The 22,869-nt window shown below is 35.2% G+C and overlaps 3 protein-coding genes across 3 annotated transcripts; all 3 read right to left on the bottom strand.

Moving 5' to 3' along the window:
* Positions 1-4,413: 4,413 nt before the first annotated feature.
* On the bottom strand, positions 4,414-7,500 carry LOC128921927 (kelch-like ECH-associated protein 1B). Its single transcript, XM_054230966.1, has 4 exons — positions 7,388-7,500; positions 5,349-5,550; positions 4,533-4,623; positions 4,414-4,466 (listed from the first exon to the last, which is right to left on the bottom strand). Exons 1-4 carry the CDS (start codon positions 7,498-7,500, stop codon positions 4,414-4,416), a joined length of 459 nt encoding a protein of 152 aa, XP_054086941.1.
* On the bottom strand, positions 7,367-11,313 carry LOC128922231 (uncharacterized). The gene is made up of 5 exons (XM_054232044.1): positions 11,275-11,313; positions 8,451-8,559; positions 8,014-8,387; positions 7,772-7,927; positions 7,367-7,688 (listed from the first exon to the last, which is right to left on the bottom strand). Exons 3-5 carry the CDS (start codon positions 8,137-8,139, stop codon positions 7,530-7,532), a joined length of 441 nt encoding a protein of 146 aa, XP_054088019.1. The 5' UTR covers positions 8,140-8,387; positions 8,451-8,559; positions 11,275-11,313; the 3' UTR covers positions 7,367-7,529.
* Positions 11,314-17,243: 5,930 nt separating this feature from the next.
* On the bottom strand, positions 17,244-22,636 carry LOC128922237 (kelch-like protein 3). Its single transcript, XM_054232052.1, is given in 9 exon segments — positions 17,244-17,649; positions 17,716-17,811; positions 18,116-18,317; positions 19,507-19,820; positions 19,902-19,933; positions 19,935-20,253; positions 20,318-20,675; positions 20,747-20,920; positions 22,542-22,636. Coding segments are annotated over 8 exon segments (1,686 nt in total). The 5' UTR covers positions 20,902-20,920; positions 22,542-22,636; the 3' UTR covers positions 17,244-17,439.
* Positions 22,637-22,869: the final 233 nt, after the last annotated feature.

Raw genomic sequence — 22,869 nt, 5'->3', positions numbered from 1 at the left:
TTTGTCCACATAACGGTTGTTTGTAAGTCCTAAAACTAAACGAGTTGGATATAGGGTTATATAAACCAAAGTGATCAGGGTGACGAGTAAAGTTCAAATCCGGATGTCTGTCTGTCCGTCCGTCTATCCGTCCGTGCAAGCTGTAACTTGAGTAAAAATTGAGATATCTTAATGAAACTTGGAACACGTGTTCCTTGGCACCATAAGAAGGTTAAGTTCGAATAACCAAAAACACATAATGAGCTATAACTAAGCCATAAATAAAGTTATGAAAATAAAATTTGGAACATAGGATCGCATTAGGGAGGGGCACATTTGAATGTATTTTTTTTGGAAAAGTGGGCTTAACCCCGCCCCCAAATAGGTTTTTTGTATATATCTTGCAAACCAATAAAGCTATATAAACCAAACTTTCTGCAGTAGTTTCTTTTAGCCGTTTCCTTATACAGTCCAAAAATGAAAGAAATCGGATAATAACCACGCCCACCTCCCATACAAAGGTTAGGTTGAAAATGACTAAAAGTGCTTTAACTCACTAACGAGAGACGTCAGAAACACAAAATTTCACAGAAATGATAGCAGAAGGAAGCTGCACTCAGATCTTTTTACAAAATGGAAAATGGGCGTGGCATCGCCCACTTATGGGTCAAAAAACATATCTAAGGAACTACTCGACAGATTTCAATAAAATTCAGTATATAATATTTTATTGACACTTTGGTGACACGTGTGGAAAATGGTTGAAATCGGTTCACAACCACGACTACTTTCTTTATAACTCAATTTTGAATTCCATCTGAAACCTTCACTTTATAATATATACATTAGGAACCAATGATGATAGCGAAATAAAACTTTACACAAATACAGTATATGATCTCTGGCATCACTTGTGAAAAAATTGTCGAAAACAGACTATAACTTTTCAACGCCCCAGATATCGAACATGTTGAACTCAGCGCCTAAGGTTAAATTTTAACCGAAAATGTGTGTAAATCTCTCCGATAATTTAATGTAATTCAGAGAAAATTGTTTTCTTCCAATAGTGTGTCTCTGTTCCAAAAATTATTAAAATCGGGTCACAACATCTCCTAGCTCTCATATACATAATTAAAGGTTTTTCAAAAATTCGTTGGGCTGTATTACGTATTGGTTAATATGTGATATATCTTAGCAAAATTAAGTGAGCGTGTAGTATTGGATATAGTGTACCTTGCTGGTGAAATTGAATGAAATCGGTTCAGGAATTACCTCAGCCCTCATATCTATATATGACGATTTTCGTTATTCTATTAAACTTTATGCCGAATTTATGGGTAAAATTGTGCGTTATCTTAATAAAATTTCTTCAATAAATTGCGAGAGTATAAAATGTTCGGTTACACCCGAACTTAGCCTTTCCTTACTTGTTGTTGTGAAAATGGGCAATTATGTGGAACTGACTCTGTTTTGAGTTCAAGTGCATGCTGCATATGAGGCACTCATCTGTAGGCTTATGCTAATTGCTGCTGCAGATGTCCTGCTTTCATAAACATATACATACATATATACCAGTTGGTGTATGGGTGAAAACCGCTAGTGAACCGTTTTGCATTTATGACTTGAAATTTGCTATGCGAATATGTGCCGACTGTAATCAAGATTTTATAATCCGACAGAAAGCAAAGTGAGTTGGCCTTGGTCTTTGGGTCTCATATGCGAGTGAGTACGTCAAATGTTGTGAAAATGCCGGTGAGATTAATATGCATATCGTATATAGTATTATATATACACTCCCACCCTATAGCACTTGAGCGTCAGGATTTTAGTTTATATTTTTATTTAGAAACAAATTTCTTTCGACTATTGCGTATTTGTATTAAATTCATGCAAATAGTACGTTACTAGCTCGTGTTTATTGCTTCATAAATTATATTTATAAAAGAAATAATAAATATTCAAAAGTGAAATTTGTTTTTGGCATACCATATGTGGCCTTGTAGCCGGTTTTCGTGGTTGGTTAGCTTGCATGCTGCTGTAAACGAGTCGCAATTAATTTATTTGACAAACAAGGAACAATTGGGCTCGTGCTGAGGATTTGCACTTTTTTTGGCATCAAAATTATTATTAAAATGTTTTTTTATTTCCAACTTTGATAGGAAAGATGTATACAAATAAATATTGTAATGTTTGCTTAAAATATTATTAAAATTATTGAATTTGAAAAATCCTTTGTACGGGAACTATATATTTTAATGGACTGATTTTGATGATTTGTACTTATTGTAACAAATTTATTGACCATAGCTGTAAAATTGTAGGAGTTATAAGAGAAAATCTCTTAACTGAATAGTTGGTAATATGAGTGCTATATGATGATGTTACTCATCTGTACTTGCTGATTCCAACTCTTCAGTTTTTAGTTATAATACAAAGAGATACCTTAAAAGATTTAGATGCTTAGCTGCTGAACTGTAGGAGCAATAAAACGACAACTTATATCGGTTGCTAAAGTCGTCCAATCTGGTCGGTTCTTACAAATGACGCAAATATTGTTCAAATGTATATGTGAATCAAATATTATGATGATATCTCCAAAATTAAATCAATTGTATCTGTCAAAACATACAGAACATTTCAGACCGAGTGTGCACTATCGACTCTGCACAATTTATGGAATCTTTTTGGCGGAAGCAGACAATTTTATACACTTCCTAGTGCTTAAAATCTTCTAAAGCCCTCTTCTTTCTGGGTATAATGTCATAAATCATGTCGGCCAGTGTTCGCTTAACCCCAGAGAACAAAATTTGTCGATCCTGCTGTCTTCTAGGTCCCTGAAAATATATATTTCAAGTAAAGTTGTTCATGAAAAAAGGTCTCCATCAGTTTAGAAATTGAATGAAAGAGTTTAGAATTAGGAAGTTATCCAAAAACTAGTTTAAAAGTACCTTACCACTTCCAGCAGTCATAAGAAATAAGAATCTATCTTCTGCGAATTAGTCTCAGATGAGGAAGAACTTTCGGGAAGACATCAGCGGATGCTAATAATCTCTCCACCCCCTTTGTTGCCTTCTTTTGTACTGAATCTAATAACTATATCTCATATCTCGTAAAATCATTCTAGAAATTCTAATTCATTTCATTTTATCAATACCCAAGCGCACCTCAAATCACAGAATCCAGTTAAATATTTCATTAGTTTTCCATTATCTCATATTCCAATCTTTCTCAATCTTCGCAGCTACATTTCAGCAAATTATTTGCCCCGAATTCCACATCAATCCATTCGATTCAACGCGAATTTCTGATTGTCTTTCGCTGTAACACCATGACTGTTGCTTCTCAAGCCAGTTTCTATGGAAAAACAGAAAGCTATTTGTGTATCCGCTTGAACTGCCAGCAATTTAGCGCATTACATTTCGTTTTGTCGTTGTTATTCCCTGGTTGTCACTTATACTTACGCTTTCAGCGATATTATTAGCCTTTGGAGAATCGCAAGAGTTTGCGAGTGCAGCGCATTACTCATACGCTCTGGTGTACAGCAAATGGGTTGAGCCCTAAGTTCTTGCCTTGATTAGCATAAGTATGTGTGTATGCATGCGTATTTGTTTTGTGTGTTCTATGTTATTTTGTTAGATTAAGTAAACAGTTCAATTTTTTTATTTTTAATGTTTTTTGGATATTTATTCTTTATCCATTTACTGATTAACATAACTGTGATTGTAATAATAACAACAGCGTTACTTTTTATTTCCACCACTATTTGTGGCCAATCTTAACAGCCGGTTTCACGAACTTTTTTAATTGAAAATTAGGTTCCATTTAATTTTAATTTTAATTCTTATTTAACTTTTCACTTAAGTTTCCTGCGTTTCACCATTATTGACATTTGGCATCCAAAAAATTAAAAGGCAGGGATGTTAGTAAGAATAACAGCTGATTTATGTAAACAAAAAAATTGTATTTGTATTGTATGAAATTAATTATTTTTCACTTAAATTTGTTTCGTGAAACCGGCTGTAAGTGTTCGGTTTTTCAATTAGGCTCTCTATATTTCGTTTACAAACAAAGCTACATTTTTAATGGAACTGCTACAGATACAGATGTACCAACAATTTATGTATATATATTTATTCCAAAACAAGAACCGTTACAGCTTTTCATTCGTAAAAATTAGTTTGCCGCTTTTTTTTAAATCGAAAATTAACTACATTTTGTGTATTTCGTATAAGTAGTTTATTAAAACAAACAACAACATTTCTATTATTGTTTGTTTATTTTGATGTCAGTAAAGACAAAGAAATAACAAAACAAGAATATATCCAACCTTTGGGTAACGAGCTCTTCTGTACCCAACGGTCATTTGCCTCATTGTACACTGCTACTCCTGTCCTCCCCTCCTCAACGTGGTGATGAATAGTCCATAGTTTATTTTCAAAAGAGGCGCAAGGGTGAGGACCACAGCCATAATATTTCAGAGAGCAAATCTGCGAAATTTTTTCGGAAGATTTAGTTTAATATCAAACAGTTGGAGAAAATCAATTGCAATGTACCTGAGACCATGTGTCTTGCTGAGGATCGTAACGTCCAACAGCTACCTTTAAAGTCGCCTACAACATAGATGTGACCATTGTGTACAGCTACCTGTAGTGCAAAAAAATAAGAATTAATATTTTATTTAACTTTATGCGTGTCAAGTAGACGACTTAATAAGATTGTGACTATTCTCATAATATATTATAATTATGTCTAAATTTATAGATATTTTCACTTGAAACGAAGTCATATTAACAGTTTTAGAAATATCTAGCGAAGAGATACTTTAGTGAAATCAAGTGGATTTTCTTATTGTACCGATAGTATGTAAGTACTAAATAATTTTGAGATATTTGCTTGGTGGGAAATTTTTGCTGGATATAAATTCGTCATTATTTCAGTTTCTTAGTCTATCAATAATAATACGGGTTCACATAAGTCGAATCGTTATGTAAGGGTCTAGTAACTGGAGGACACACATCCTATATATGTTTCGATTATAAGTTTAAATACGTTAAATTAGGGTGCCCATACCGCAGCCACCTCACAAACTTAAGTACCAAGTCGTTGTGTGCGTGGCCTGATGTAAAGCGCGTTACTAAATTAGACAATGTCAATCGTTTGCTTCCATAGCTATTCTAAAATTGGCTTTTGTCTCCCGAAGAAGATTTCGCAAAAATTCAATAAACGAACAGAAATTTCGCTTTTTGCCTAAGTTTGCAAAATAGTTTAAAGTGAGAGCATCCTATTCATAAATAAACCTATATTTCAAAAGTGACAAAGTTTTCAAGGTGCCCTCATTATATCAACCATTAGTTTTTAATCTAACTTACACCAGGCAACCAATGATCATAAACCATATCTGCACAGGAAGTACAAGTATTCGAATCGGGGTTATAGCATTCAACGGATTTTAAGTAATTTCCATTGAAACCGCCCATTATGTAAATTTTTCCATTGAAAGTTACTGCACCGGCCCCATGTCGTGCTATAAGCAAAGGTGCCACGGACTCCCAACCATTGGATTCCGTATACCTGAAATAAACAATAAAAAATTAATACTTATTTGCCATTCCATGTTTTGCTCTTCATTTTTTCAATTCTTTATTAAAGTATTTTTAATAGCTTAGGACATGAATTCTTCGGTTTGCCTTTTAAAACACAGTGCGATTCATATTTAACTGTGCCATTCATTCCTCAGCATAATCATATAAGGGCTATTAAGAATAAATCACATACTTTTGCAAACTTAAGAATGGTCTGGTTTTTATTAAAAGTAACCATTTTCTTTAATAACTTGATGCCATTTGGAAGACAATCTCATAATGAAACTCTATTGAAATGCTATTGCCAAAAACTGGACCGCAAATTTTGAAAAGATTCTCTTTTGGCGAATATTCCCCACGCTACATCATTGGCTCTAGACAAGAGCAGGTGGATATAAATAAACCTCATAAACACGGAGCTTCCATCAATATGTGTGGTCCAGCGTTATCCTGATGGAACACAATTATTATCGTTCGGAGCAATTTACTTCCTTCGAACATCCCATTGTTGACAGAACAGGTTCGAATTAAGTTTAGACGAAGGAGTGTGGCTCAAAGTAAATTATTGTACATAGCGAAATCGTTCTGCCCGTCAATCATTACTTGGCCGGCCACCGTTTGCTTCGGTTCACCACGTTTCGATTTCGATAGTTTTCGATTGAACTTTTTGTGAATGAACCACTTTTCATCAACGGTGAATGGTTACGCTAATGAAGTGTATTTGGTCAAGCGATAATTTGAGCGAGACTTCTTGACAAAACTTAGCTTACCAATCACAGACACTATGAAAAGGTCTGGTGTTGGTATGGTCAAGATCAAACTACTGCACCGGTTAAAAAATGCTGCTAAACAAAAATGGGATTGAACAAAGCTACAGATTAAGCTATAACATTTAGAACAGAGGATCATGATACGGAAGGTCATCTGCGGTTCACTGCCCAAAAGAGATTTTTTGTAAAGTCCACCAAAGCAGACGAAAAATCTCAGAAGAATTAAATTTTATAGAATCGCATCTCTCTTTGACTCTTTGACCTATTCTATCCAAATTGGGTACAAATATATCGTAACTTTAAATCTTGTCAGTACAAATGAAGATTGCGAAATAGACCTTATTTTGCGAAATATTTGCGTGTTAATTTATCGGTACCGATAAAATTTTCAAAGGTAGGGTTTTGCTACTGATATTCCATAAAAAATAATTATCATTCACCTCTATTATCCAACGGTTCACGTTTGGTCAACAAAAAGAAAACCTTATTGGATCAATATTTTTGATTTAAAAGATTAGAGAAAACTCAGGTCCACATATTCCAATGCTGCGGTCAGAATTTTATATATCTGCCCTTCAGAAGGCTACAGCGATTATCTTTAGTAAAAGTCTCAAGACCAAACAGTGTTCTTTTGAATTTAGATTTAGGGAATCCAGGTTTTTCTCATATGCTATATATTGCTAACTCATGTGCGGGAAAACCATTGAATCTATCTGTGTTAGCTAGAGACAGGTTAACCAAGAATATTGTGGAAGAGAAAATGTTTTCAATAATTTTCATGGCATTCATTATATCAAATAGTTAACTAGAATATTATTTAATTTATATCTTATCCACAGCGACGCGTCGGCGGGTCACTACTAAATGAACATGTCTCCCTGACTTTTTACATATTTTGTGATTCTTTTGTTATTATACTAGTTTAGTAAATAAATTTGTTCATGAATGAATTAAAGAATCGCCATCGGCCGTTTGTTTGTCAAATTACTGATTAATTAGCATCAGCATCGGCCAAGAATTGGGAGTCGGTCAGACACTAGATTCATACATACTTACCTTTCAACTGACTGCAGAACAGTATTTTTCTCACCAATACCACCAATGCCACCAATCGCGTAAATTTTTCCATCTAATTCGACAACACTATGGTCGCATCTTGCTTGATTCATTTCTGGCAATTCTTGCCATGTTTTATTTTTTATATTCCAGCTAAGAAATCTTTTGGATGGTGTGTAACCAAATTGTCATCTTTTAAAATCGTACTAGGGTTCACATAATCGACATCTAGATCCTCATATTTTTGCCATTTGTCCTCAGCTTTTTTATATTGAAGGAAGCATGGCTTCGTCGTATTAACCTTTGATTATATTAAAAATAAATATTGTGCTTACATTAGTTAGAGATATTAACTTTTGAAAATAAACCGCTGTGAGCGCTTACCTCTTTGAAAACTATCAGCAATGTTTTCTCATCACAATTATTAGCAGCGAGCCCTACATGTGGTTCTGTAAATCGGATATTTATCTTAGACTGTGCTGTGGGATCCCTTATCCACGCTTTATCATTTTGAAGTACGCATGGGTTCTTCGCGTGAACCTTTGATTATATCAGAAATATATATTGTACATATGTACATTAATTTGAGATATTAAATTTTGAAAATTAATTGCTGGAACGCTTACATCTCTATGAATAGCCAGTAATGTTTTCTCAGCACAATTTCCAGCACCGAACCCTACACGTGGTTCTGTAAATCGGATATTTATCTTAGATCGGGCTGTGGGATCCCTTATCCACGTAGACGCCATGAAGGCCAACAGCTCACAGCCAGGTAATGACTGAATGTGAGTCAAGAGGAAGTCCACATCGAATTGCGTGATCCGCAGGCAAGCGACTAAACGAGGGAGGTGTTGTTGACGCGCAGAAACATCGTGATTAAACCAACGAGTTATGGCACCATAGACATCTTTCTCACAGGTTATATTCAAATTGTCCGATTCGAGAAGACATTGCAATTCTCCACATCAAAATTGAGGAACTCGACTTATTGGCTGATCTAGTATTGACAAAAACGAAATTTCAATTACGCCACTGTGCTTCATTACGTGATTAGACTCACCTTCACAAAATTTTGTATTTCGTATTGATGACTTTTCAATTCACTTAAATTACGCTGTGAAGCAGTTGTTTGCGAAGAACTTGTTGCCATTTTTAGTTATTAGACTTTCCTGTTGTGATAATAAAATAAATGGAAAATAATTTTTTTAAATACAAAAATTCAACTTGAGCTTTGCTTTTTTTATTACAGTGAGTGACACTTAAAATCGTACAGAAACGGTGGTCTAAACAATTGTTTGATAATTTGCATACCAATGAACTTTTCTACTCATAATATGATTTCAATCAACATTTTGGAATATATTAATAAAAAATGTTCAAAAAAAGGTGGACATTTCTTTGTGTTTTGTTTAATTCTGGCAATACCGTAAAATCACAACAAAATGTGGCGTCACTTAAAATCGTTTGAAATAGATTTCGGGGATACCCACGAATTTTAGAATTGAAAGTTGACGCATATTGCCTTTTAAGTTATATACAGTGGTCTTCTTGAAGTTTTTAAAGTTTTCAGCATCAGAATTTAGGAAAATTAAGCAAACATCTCCCGAAGAACGTAAATTGACCCCTAATGACGAGAGATGGTTTATATGTCAAGTGAAGGCAAACACAAGAGTATCAGCCCCAAAAAGCAACGAGCTAAAAATTTACATCCAAAAGGAAGTCAGTGATACAACAGTAAGGAGAGTGCTTCGTAAAAACAGTTTTCATGGAAGAACTGCTCTGAAGAAACCATTTATCTGGTAACTGGTAAACTGGCATAATGTTATTTTTACGGATGATTCAAAGTTCAACATATTTGCGTCAGATGGCAAACAAGCAGTGTGGAGAAACCCAAGTAAAGAGTTGGATTTAGCTAATTTGCGTGCGACTGTCAAACATGGAGGAGGATATGTATTGGTGTATGGATGTATGTCAGCACACGGAGTCAGTATTGCCCGAAAGTATTGAAAACTGCAGCGCCTTCTCCGGATATTAATGTTAGTGGATTCAATGCCAAGAACGATTAATACTTTGAAAACTGCCAAGCGCGGACCCAAAATATTAAACAAAGTTTTTACGCAAACTCTTCTTGGAGAAAACCCTGAGTTCGACAATAAACCCACCACAATAAGTTATCAGCAGTAATCATAGATTTTAATCGAAACAACCTCTAAGTTCAGAAATTAGGTACTAAAGAGTATTCAAAGTCTTAAGTCACCTTTATATATGTAGTTTTCTAGCGTTTATAACGCATACAATGAGCGATCCCTACAGAAATATTATAACTGATATAGATGATTTGCCTAAGATCTTCAAGATAAAATCCCTCCAACTTACACCTAAACCCATGGGTTTAGAAACTACCGTTTTTTGTATGATTGTGAATTGTCATATTCATTTCTAATACTTCCAGGAAAACACTATTTTCATAGAAATGTTCTTTATGATAAATGTTGATGTTAATTGTACAATTTAATTTACACTCTTATTTATTTTTTGCAAACATCCTAAGGAGGAGGAAAGCGTTTAAATTGAAATAAAAAATTATTATTTTTTCGCTTACATACGAATGTATGTTGTAACTGTATGTTTTCATATATAAATTCCTTATAATTTAATTATTTCTTCTTTTTTAAATTATTTCTCCTTTGTTCACTTTAAAAATCCACAAAATCTAAATATATATCGTCACTGTGGCAGCCATGTGCCTAGTATTGCTGAGACTTATTCGCTCAATCTGTTTATCAGCAAATTGTAGAGAACTAGTAACCAATCACAAGTGAGACGCTAAGTGTTTGTAAACAAAAATAAAGATATAAAAATTTTATACTCTGAGCGATACCACTGTTATGCGCTCTCAAATGTTGACTTTCACTTAGCGCCGAACCGGATGGAGATTTCAGCAAATGTTACATAGTTGCTCATAAAATTAGCGTTCGTTTTTGTTATAGATATCACTAAATTAATATGATCAATACACAATTACAAACAATATAACAAAAATAACAAACAACAATTGAATTTATCAAAGTGTATATATACTCATATGTACTATATATATGTGTATATATACAGTATACAATACGTAACAACGCACGAAGTGAATGATACTGAGATACCGCTACTCACGCTATACTGAGAAAACTCTTTTGAAGACTGTATGTACATATATATATGGAATTTATACATGAAATATAGATGACAAATGACGTTACGCGAGTCCGAATGAAAATATGCAACATAAACCAATCTGAATAGATAAAATTTCATATTGAACTAGATTCATAAAATCGTAATATATAAAATGCTCCCTGTATATAACAGCATAATAATAATTAAAATTATCTGTTTTATTACAACACGTTAGCCATCCGCATCTAGATCTATATTACAATTTCATGAGTTTTATTATATTATTATATATATATTTATAAATACCAAAATATCATTTGCAGACTTCTAATTTGTTAGCATGCACCCCATTTGGTGTTGTGTGAATAATAGTATTGAATAAACACTTGATTGTTGGGTACAATCTGTTTTTGCATTCTTCAAAATATATATATATATATATAAAAGTGTATGCGCGTGGCAGCTAAACACTACACATTATTCATCCGGAGAGACCCTCTCTTATCACATACATACATAAGTATATATATTAACACTGAATTCGGGGGTTTCCCCTCAAATGCTGACACACATTTTTCTGTTTAAAGAAGGTTTTCTTTTTTATTGCACTCATTTCTTTATATCACTAAGTTAATATGATATATATAGATCGCTATTCCCGTTATAATCATATCGCGTAAAAGCAGCAATTACGTTATCACAAAACAACTCACCAAGTGAATGAAATATGAACTTATTTGCACCGCTACTCATGTTATACTGATAAACATTTTTCGATATCACAGCTATTAACCAAAGCAAATATGAAGCGAACTCTTTGATTCGAGAGAGCGCTGTCATGGTCTATATATTTTACAACATCTGATAGTGTTGCCAGTAGGGGGAGAAATAATTTTTGATATTCGTAATCTATTTCTTGGGTATTTTTCGATTTCATTATACCGTTTTTAGGAAGCTTGAGAAAACCGTTGATTTTTAACAGGATGACCGTTCGTCAATCTATTTGCTTTCATGCAGAACAATGGGTTGCATTCAGATCTCCCTGCTGTTTTCCAGGAATAACGAAAAAGTTCGCTTTGAAGAAAATTCATCTGATTGGTTGTAGATTATTCTCTTCTTCTTGACTGGCGTAGACTTACACGGTTATAGCCGAGTCCACAACAGCGCGCATCTCTCCTTCTGGCAGTTTGGCGCCAATTGGTTATACCAAGCGAGGCCAGGTCCCTCTCAACTTGGTCCTTCCATCGGAGTGGAGGTCCCCCTCTTCCTCGGCTTCCACCAGCGGGTACATGCTGCATTGAACACTTTCAGAGCTGGAGCACTTTCGTCCATTCGATCAACATGACATTGCCAGAGTAGGCGCTGTCTTTTTATTCGCTGGACTATGTCGATGTCGTCGAATAACACATACAGCTCATCATTCCATCTTTTGCGGTAATCGACGTTGCCAATGTTTAACCTTTCTCTCGAAAACTCCTAGTGTTCTCTCGTCGGATGTTGACATCGTCCACGCATCTGCACCGTAAAGTAGGACGGGAATGATAAGAGACTTGTAGAGTTTGGTTTTTGTTCGTCGAGAGAGGACTTTATTTTTCAATTGCCTACTCAGTCCAAATTAGCACCTGTTGGCAAGAGTGATTCTGTGTTGAATTTCCAAATTATCTACATCTTCAAACTTATGACTGTCAACACTGACAGTCAGAGACAACTCCTTTTCGTGCTGTCGAAAGCAGCTTTAAAATCGACAAAAAGATGGTGTGTGTCGATCCTCTTTTCACGGGTCTTTTCCAAGACTTGGCGCATAGTGAAGATCTGGTCAGATGTAGGTTTTCCAGGTCTAAAGCCAAGGTCCAATCAGTTTGTTGACGGTGGGCTTTAGTCTTTCACATAGTATGCTCGACAGAACCTTATACGTGTGGGGTCTCCCTTTTTGTGTATTGGGCAGAGTACACTGAGACTCCAATCGTCAGGCATGCTTTCTCCGACCATATTCTGCAAAGAAGCTGATGCATGCACCTTACCAGTTCTTCGCCGCCGTATTTGAATAGCTCGGCCGGAAATCCATCGGCCTCCGCCGCCTTGTTGTTCTTCAAGCGGGTAATTGCTATTCTAATTTCTTCACGGTCGGGCAACGGAACATCTGTTCCATCGTCGTCGATTGGGGAATCGGGTTCGCCATCTCCTGTTGTTGTACTTTCACTGCCATTCAGCAGGCTAGAGAAGTATTCCCTCCACAAACTCAGTATACTCTGGTCATCAATAACTAGATCACCTCTGGGAGTCCTACAGGAGAGTGCTCCGGTCTTGAAACCTTCAGATAGTCGCCGGATTTCGTGATTTTTAGTGATTTTTTGTCACGCATTTCGGTCTCTTTCTTTTTTTTGTCTGCAAATGCGTCTCGCTTCCCTCTTCAGTTCTCAGTATCTATCCCATCCCGCACGTGTTGTGGTCGTTTGCACCGTTGCGAGGTAGGCAGTCTGCTTTCTCTCCACTGCGAGACGACAATCCTCATCATACCAGCTGTTTTTTTTGATTTTTCCGAAACCAATGGTTTCGGTTGCAGCTGTACGTAAGGAGTTTGATATGCCATCCCACAGTTCCCTTATACCGAGATGCTGATTAGTGCTCTCAGAAAGCAGGAGTGCAATTCGAGTAGAAAATCGTTCGGCTGTCGGTTGTGATTGCAGCTTCTCGATGTCGAACCTTCCTTGTGTTTGTTGACGTGTGCGCTTTTCTACATAGAGGCGGGTGCGTATCTTAGCTGCTGCAAGATAGTGGTCCGAGTCGATGTTGGGACTACGAAGCGAACGCACATCAAAAACACTGGAGACATGTCGCCCATCTATCACAACGTGATCGATCTGGTTGCGAGTGATTCGATCAGGGGACAGTCAAGTAACTTGATGAGTTTTCTTATGCTGGAATGTAGTACTACAGACGATCATATTTCGGGCCCCGGCGAAGTCTGTCAGCCTCAGACCGTTTGGTGATGTTTCGTCATGGAGGCTGAATTTTCCGACTGTTGTGCCAAAGACATTCTTTACCCACCCTAGCGTTGAAATCGCCAAACACGATTTTGACATCTTGGCGGCGGCAGCGCTCATAGGTACGTTCTAGGCGCTCATAGAAGGTATCTTTGATTACTTCGTCCTTCTCTTCCGTCGGGACGTGGGCGCAAACAGCGATATGTTGAAGAACCTCGATTTGATGCGAATTGTGGCTAGACGTTCAGCCACCGGAGTGAATGCCAAGACTCGACGACGGAGTCTCTCTCCCACCACGAATCCCACACCAAATTTGCACTCCTTTATATGGCCGCTGCACTAGATGTCACAAGGACCCATCTTCTTCCGTCCTTGTCACGTCCATCGCATTTCTTGGATTGCAGTGATGTCAGCCTTTACTCTTACGAGGACATAAACCAGCTGGGCAGAGGCACCTTCCCAATTACGAGTCCGGACATTCCAGGTGCATGTCCTCAAATCATAGTCCTTTATACATTTGCTGTGGTCGTCATCAAAAGGGGGGTGTCTCATCCGAGGCTGTTGCTTCCTATTCATTGGTTATTCGTTTTTATGTGGTGGGTCCCAAACCCTACGCACAACCGCATAAGTGGAATTCGCCTTCTCACTTTAGCTCGCCTCCAAACGGATGTCTGTTGGCTACCAAGAGGATACTTGGTCTAAGACCGGAAGTCGTGAGCTGCTTGACTTGACTTGACCACATGCAAATCGTTCCTGGCCACTCCCAAGTGAATGGCAATCAGAAACTTTCCTCACTTACGTGAACTTCTACATATGACTTAATCCTCACTCGCTTATAGTCTTAAGAAAAATACATGCTCATAGATACACTCTAAAACTGATAACAAACATCTACCTGCGCTCCTCCTCTGTATTCTCAACCCCCTCTCTCTCTATTGCTAAAGCATTTGAAAGTTCAGTTGTCTGTCCTTGTTATTGTTGAAATGAATCAAATGAAATCAAACATAGAATCTGCTCAAAGATACATATGTATGTATATGTACATACATAAGATTTAACTCCAAAAATAAATACATATGAAGCTACAGTATAGATCTTTAGATTGAGATATTTCACAAAACTTCACTTTATGTTTCTGTCTGCAGCTAAATTCTTTTTTGAACTCTTATTTTTCATATTCGGAAATTAATTTTACTACCATTTCAGAGGCGCTGAACCGATTTTTAGTAGCTGCATCTTTATTGATATTAACTTGTCGGCGAGTTATTTAGGTATTTCTCCTTGATTTTTTATTGAATGTGCCATATTTAGCTTCTAATCCCAGAAAATTTCAAAACTTTCGTTTGCCACATCATATCAACTGAATATAAATTCATTGCATCAGCTAACCAACGTGTGCTTCAGTTATCAGGCAATATTCTAATTTGATTATTATTTTTATTTAATTTTATTAGTTAAAATCCGCTATGCTCTCAATATTAAATATGAATAATCGGTTGTATGGGAAATGCTAAATTCATACGATTTTGCTAATTTCCGCTTCGGACCGATTTTCCTCAATAAATAATTATATCAAACATTTTTAAGCTGGGTGTCTTCTAAATAACAGAAGTTATAACTCAAAGTCGCATATCTGAACAATCGGTTGTATGGTTGCTATAAGTTCGACACATTTTATTGATTTCCGGTCTCAGCTTTCAACTATTGATAATTGTTAGCACTAAAAAAATTCATATTTAGCTGCTGAACTGTAGGAGTTATAAGAGCAAGGCTTATACCTCATGCTGCATATGAGACACTCATCTGTAGTCTTAGCCATGTTCATTGCTGTGCAAATTTCCTGCTTTCATACACTCATACATATGTGTGGGAGTAAAAACAACCGTGAACGGTTTTGTTTGTTTGCATTTATGACTTGACATTTGTTATGCGAATTTGTGCCGACTGTAATAAAAATTTTATAGCCCTACAGAAAACAAAGTGGGTTGGCCTTAACTACTGCTAGAAGAATGAGACAGTGTGTAGTGTAGGTCTTTAGGTCGCATATGTGGGGAGTTAGGCAAATGTTGTAGAAATGCCGGTGAGTTTAGTATGCATATCGTATATAACCCAGTCAAATAATTATATGTGCATTTCGGCTTTTGTTTATATTTCGTATTCAGTGTTATTTTTTGGATTTCGGTAAATGGGTAATAAAAGGTTGGTATGTTACCGTTACTATGCAACGAAAATTATTTCATACTTTTCTCGTTCGTTGTACAGTTACATTAAGAATGTGCTTGTGAATTTGGTATTGCATAGAAAATATTTATATGTGCAAAATCAGTTTAGCGGATCTTTCTTACTGATAGTGTCACAGCAAAAACTTTTTTTTGCAAAAATTTGTTTTCAAAATTATTGTAGGTGCATTAACTTAATGAATTATTAAAATGACGTAGCGGTCGAAAAACAACATTGATGAGCGGTGCGAAAGGATGATTCGACGGCTAGTAGTTGCGGACTTGATAAGCAGCGATCAAATATGGACCTAGTTAAGACAGAAAATCACAATAAATATAATTTTTCTAATTATACATAAAAATCAGTTTCTGAAACACACTTCCATGGCACCTAAACCAACGCTAAAGAAAGACACAATAAGCACATTTGAGGTTTGAAAATAAATACCAATTCTGTGCCGATGAGTGATAGAATACAGTCTTTAGTGACGAAAAAAAATTGAATTAGGTCGGCCCAGGTCATTGCAAGAAATATTCGAGAGATTCGCACCAGAAACGACGGTCCTACTACAAGCGATGTTTTGGAAGCGGTACCTTGATTTCAGGGGCTGCATTTTGCTGCTGGGGAAAGCTATCTACATGTTTTATATTCACTCAAATGAATGCTAATATCAATGTAGATCTTTTGAACAGCGAGTTTATAAAATTTGCTGGCAATATTTATGGCATATAACTGGACATAACGAAAGGATAACGCTTTAATCCACACGAAGAACATCTTTAACGACCGGAAAATTCCGGTATTACAATGTGCAGCATTGAGTTCGAACCTAAATCCTATTGAGGATCTCTGGGGGAACCTCTCTGCTCCTGTTTTCCAAAAAGGAAAGTAGTTTGAGACAGTACGTCACCTTAAATTAGCCATAAAGCAAGAATTTGCCAATATTTACCTAACTATTCTACAGTCAGTAGTTAATTCTCTGATTAAGCGGCTTAATTTAGTTTTAAAATATAAGGATAATTCTACTGACTATTAAAATAAACATTTCTTTCAGTTAAACTCAAATGTATAGGCTTTACTGGTAAAAATAGTAAAATGCACATATAAATATTTACCATTAGCCTAAACTTCAATTTTGTTTTATAGTTTAAAAAATATTTTGAAATTTGTTAATTTTTTGTTTTTTATATCGTATACATTAATAATAACAAACCTGCATACTCAGAAATATTTTGCAATTTTGTAATCTTTAATTTTTTTTGCAAAAAGTTCATGCACATATAATTATTTGACTGAGGTAGTAAATACACTCCCACAGTAAAGCACTTGAGCGTCAGGATTTTAGTTTAACAATTTTTTTTTTAATTTTCTTTTTGACTTTTTTCTTATTTTAATTAAATTCATACACACAGCTCGTGTTTATTGCTTTATAAATTATATTTATAAAAGAAATAATAAATATTCGAAAGTGATATTAGTTTTTCGCATATCATTTGTGGACTTGTGGTCGGTTTCATGGTTGGTTAGCTTGCATGCTGCTGTAAACGAGTCGCTGTTAATTTATTTGATAAACAGGACGATTTATTGTGCTAAAGAAAGTTTTTTTAGATTTTGTGTATTTCTTATAAGTAGTTTATTAAAACAGACAACATTTTTATTTTTGTTGGTTTATTTTTATGTCAGTAAAGACAATGACGCAGCAAAACAAGAATATATTTCTCCTTTGGGTAACAGGTTTTTCTGTACCCAACGGTCATTTTCTTCGGTATAAACGGCAACTCTTGTCCCATTCTCATTCTCCACGCTGCCACCAATAGTCCATAGTTTATTGTCAAGAGATGCGCAAGCGAATTCACACCAAGTATCATTTTTCAAAGAGCGAATCTGCGAAATTTTTTCGGAGGATTTAGTTTAAAATCAAACAGTTGGAAAAAATCAATTGCAATGTACCTGAGTCCATGTGTCTCGCTGAGGATCGTAACGTTCAACAGCTGGGCTACCTTTAAAATAGCCTACAACATAAATGTGACCATTATGTGCAGCTACCTGTAGTACAAAAAATAAGAATTAATATTTTATTTAACTTTGCTGGAGCAAATCGGACAACTTAATAAGATTCCGACTGTTCTCATAAAATATTTTAACAATGTCTACTGATTGGTACAGTACCCATTCTACATTGTGTCATTGATTTTCGAAAATGTAATTCCTTTTAAAAATTTTATATATTTTTGTTTAAATTGCAAAATCGTCTAAAAGTGAGATTTATCTTTTCATAATTGATTTAAAAAGTGATCTAGTTTTCAATTGGGCCTCTTTAAATCAACCATTAGTTTTCAATATAACTTACACTAAGGCTCCGGCACGTTTCTCTCATAACTGCACAATAAGTCCAACTATTCGAATCCGGGTTATAGCATTCCACGGATTTTAAGGTTTTTCTATTCGAACCGCCTATTATGTAAACTTTACCATTCAAAGACACTGCACCGGCCTCGAAACGTACTGTAATCAAAGGTGCCACGAACTCCCAACCATTGGATGCCGTATACCTGGAAATAAACAATAAAAAATTAATACTTATTTGTTACATTGCAGTAATTATCGTTGCGCTTCGTAACATTAACTAGCGTCCACGGTGAAATTTTAGCCGATCTTTTGTACTTATTAGACTTGCGATTCCAGGTTATGTTTTTTACTTTTTCAATAGCTTTAAATATTAATTATTCTGTTCACCTTTTAAAAGTTCGATTAATATTAAGAAAGAATAGTATTCAAATTTAAGCAATGTATCGATTTTGGTAGCGGATTCAGCAGCGATTAGGAGATGTGACATACATATATACGTCGATTACAGTTATATAACACAAGCTACAAATTACTAAAGCCATCTACTGGAAAAATAATATAATTTTTTTTACTAGAACCACTATTTTTAAATACTCGCCAAATTACTTCTATTTGTACATAATGAAAAAACCTGTCCTGGCGTTCCAAATTGCTTGGAGGAAACACGAATAATATTATTTGTTCTTTATATACATACGAGGTACATTATAATAATAGATTTCTGAACAGTTCTTAACGGCTACAGCTGTAGAAAAGCTATTTTTGTAAACTATACCTATACATATATCATATAAAGAATAATTATGTGCATTGGGTAACTCGCTCTTCATATTTATACATGAGCTGAATTTTTGGTTTATGAAACACAATACTTAACATTCGCAGATTAGTAGTATACTCTCGCAACATGTTACACAGATTATAATAGTTGAAATCTACTAAGAGTGTTTTAGTTATGTAAGGAATAACACACTAACCCTAAATTTTATGGTAAAGATGGCTGTCTCAGATATTCAAATAAATTCAATGGAGTTGCTCTATGTACCTTATATAGTATGTATCTTAAAATTTCCGGTAGACTTTATACCGTATATATCGGTTAATTCGTGAGAAATCAGAGCTAAACTAACTGAACGTATAATCCTGGATTTGCTTTAGCTTGGTGTCGAAAATTGCTGAAAACAGTCCAGGAATTACCACTGTTGCCATATACAATATATAATGACTTGTGATATTTTAGTGGCCGTTACGACGAATATTTGTATGAAAACTTAGCCCTTCCTTACTTGCTGAAATTGCGACTAACGTACCGTTCCATTCATGTAGATACATATACATATGTATATATAAATTTATAATATTTAACAAATCGGCCAGACACTAGGTACTTACCTTTCAACTGACTGCAGAAGAGTATTATTCTCACCACGACCACCAATTGCGTAGATTTTTCCATCTAATTCGACAACACTGTGATCCCTTCGTGCTTGGTTCATTTCTGGCAATTCTCGCCATGTTTTATTTGGAATATTCCAACTGAGAAATCTTTTGGATGGTGATTTATAGCTATCACCACCAATAAATAACAAATTGTCATCCTTTAATATCGCACTAGAGTTTATACTATCCTTATATAGAGTCGCATATTTTTGCCATGTGTCCTCAGCTTTATTATATTGAAATACACATGGCTTCGACGCATTATGCTTTGATTATATTAAAAATAAATATTTTCCATATATTAATTAGAGATTAAATTTTGAAAGTTAACCGCTGTGAGCGCTTACCTCTTTGTAAACCATTAGCAAAGTTTTCTCCTACACGTGGTTCAGTAAATCGCATATTTATCTTAGTTCGTGCTGAGGGATTACTGATCCAAGTAGACGCCATGAAGGCCAACAGCTCACAACCAAGTAATGACTGAATGTGAGTCAAGAGGAAGTCCACATCGAATTGCGTGAGCCGCAGGCAAGCGACTAAACGAGGTAGGTGTTGTTGGCGCGCAGAAACATCGTGATTAAACCAACGAGTTATGGCACCATATGCATCTTCCTCACAAGTTATATTTAAATTGTCCGATTCGAGAAGACATTGCAATTTCTCAACATCAAAATTGAGAAACTCGTCCCGTTGGCTAATCTAGTATTGGCAAAACACGAAATTTTTATTACGCCATTGGTCCCCATTGATTGAATAGACTCACCTCCATGAAATTCTGTATTTCGTATTCGTGGATTTTCCGCTTGACAAGTTCACATTGCGTTTCGCGTTCTAGCGCATATACACCCTGTAATGTGCATTCATCGATGTGCGACATAATGAAGTCCATGCACATGGTCGCGGCATCTTCCAATTGCAACACGATTGCCGCCTTTAACATCGCAGCGACATTGTCTACGGTAACCAGCGCCTGTCCGGTGTAGCAAAAGGTTATTAAGCGTTCAAAGATATCGCTATCGATATCATTTATTTCGATGACAAGAGCATTGCCTTGGTCCCCGTTGAAGTGGTTCTCAAAATAAGGACTCGCTGCTGAGAGTATCAAACGATGCGCGGGTATACTGTGAAAAATAAAAAATATATATATAAAACAATTTAATTTAATGTAAGATTCAAACTATGTAATACTTACAAAGACTCTGGGTTAGAAACTTTAAAAGTCACATCAATTAAAGACTGTTCATCGTAGAAGCAAAATATTTTCTTCATTAATTTCTCCATGAAATGTAGTTTCAACTCATTCAAATTACGCTGTGAAGCAGTTGCTTGCTTTGAACTTGTGGCCATTTTTATTTATTGAACTTTCCTGTTGCGATGAGAAAATATGAAAATGAAAATAATTATTTTGAATAAAGTCAATTCAACTTGAGCTTTGCTTTCTAGTTAAATTTAGTTTAAACAATTTTTAAAATGACAGCATCACTTGAAACGACGTGAATACATTCGTTCCATAACTACGACAAACGGTTTTACGTAGTCGAAATGTACGATTTTCTATATCCGACTGGTCGGAGTCCTATTTTGGTAGCGCGTTAAACTTCGAGCTCGGTAATAAACTAACCACAATACGTTATAGTGATCATAGCATTTAATCTAAGATTCAACAATCGCTAAGTGTAGAAATTCGATACTAAGATGTATTAGTTAAATAATAATTAAATAATTAAAGTCTTAAGTCAACTTTATAAAAATCTCTCAGTATCTATAGAAATAAAATAACGGATATAGTTATTTCGCCTCAGATCTTAAAACTAAAATCACTCTAACTTTAATCCAAAATTATGGGTTTATTGACTACCGTTTTTTATATAATTGTCAATTGCCATATTCAATTAAAATTCTTTTGTACGATTTGTAAAATGAAATTGTGCGATTTAATTCACACTTGTATTACTATTTTACAAAAATCCTCAACCTTAAAAGCGTTGAAATTGAAAAAAAAAAAATTTGAATTAGTTTTCACTTTATATGAACATATGGTTTCCGTACTACAATGTGTACGACAATAAAAGCTCAAGAAACCATGTACCAGCATAGTGACACACATTTAGTATTGTACTATGTTTACGTCCATCAGAAAGGAAAATGGATCCTGACTTAGTTATAACTGCAAGCAATATTTAAATATTCTTTTCCATTATAATTATTACTTCTCAACAAATTTTTCACATTATTTTTTTTTCAATTTTTTTTTTTTTGATTTCAAATTATTTTGAATTTAATTTATTTTCTGTATGTCAAAATGTCAGAAAACATATGATTGTGGCAGAAGAGCTTAAAGCTTTCGGTGTGTTCAATGCAATCCATTGTAGTACATTTCACAACACCACAAAATTTCAATGGTTTCTAGAACTCTATTGTAGTACGGAACACCATTTGCTCTCAAACGAAATTCGGAAAACTGGTGATACACATATGGTTGATGTAGCATACTACAATATGTACTACAAGTCTGTCTCAGGGATAACTGTATGTTGCCATATTTGTATTCTTTTGAACTTTTTATTATTTCTCCTTTATTCACTTTCGGCACTGTGGCAGCCATGTACCTAGTATTGCTGAGGTTTACTCGCCCAAACTGCTTATCAGCAAATTGTTGAGAACTAATAACAAACCACAAGTCAGCGGCCAAATGTTTGTAAACAAAAATAAAAATATTAAAAATATGACATTCTGAGCGATACAACTGTGAGCGCTCTTAAATTTTGACTCTCACTTGGCGACTCTTCACTCTCTCTTGCTTACAAAGAAAGCAGTTTTTTGGTTATGCTTGTTTCTAAAAATCACTTAGTTAATATCATCAGTATAGATCGCTATTTCCGTTATAACAATGTAACAATACCGCGAAAAATCAAAAACTAAATAAAGCAAAACTTATCTCTACTCATATATCCTATATATTATATTATAAAATGTAGACATCATACCGTAACAACTCACGAAGTGACTGAAATATGAACTTATGTGCACCGCTACTCACGCTATACTGAAGAAGCAGTTTTCGATACCATACCTACTAAGTGCAACCAGAACTTCGGCGAAAGAGCGTACAAAGAAGGTAAAAATCTCTACATTGAGAAAAGAACCCAAGTGATCGTTTGTTTACCTACTTACGGAACAAGCGAAGATCGCAAAACGAGCTCTTAAGATGCGACAAAACGACATACGTATACATATGTACATTAGACCTGTCCTTAAAATTCAAAATGTATTCTATGTTTACAGAATGGGTTATTTTTTTTCCTTTTTATGTAA

The sequence above is a fragment of the Zeugodacus cucurbitae genome, chromosome 5, assembly GCF_028554725.1.
Source record: "Zeugodacus cucurbitae isolate PBARC_wt_2022May chromosome 5, idZeuCucr1.2, whole genome shotgun sequence".
NCBI classification, from domain to species: domain Eukaryota; kingdom Metazoa; phylum Arthropoda; class Insecta; order Diptera; family Tephritidae; genus Zeugodacus; species Zeugodacus cucurbitae.
The sequence above is the reverse complement of the archived record's forward strand: the minus strand, read 5'-3'. Positions and strand labels throughout refer to the sequence as shown.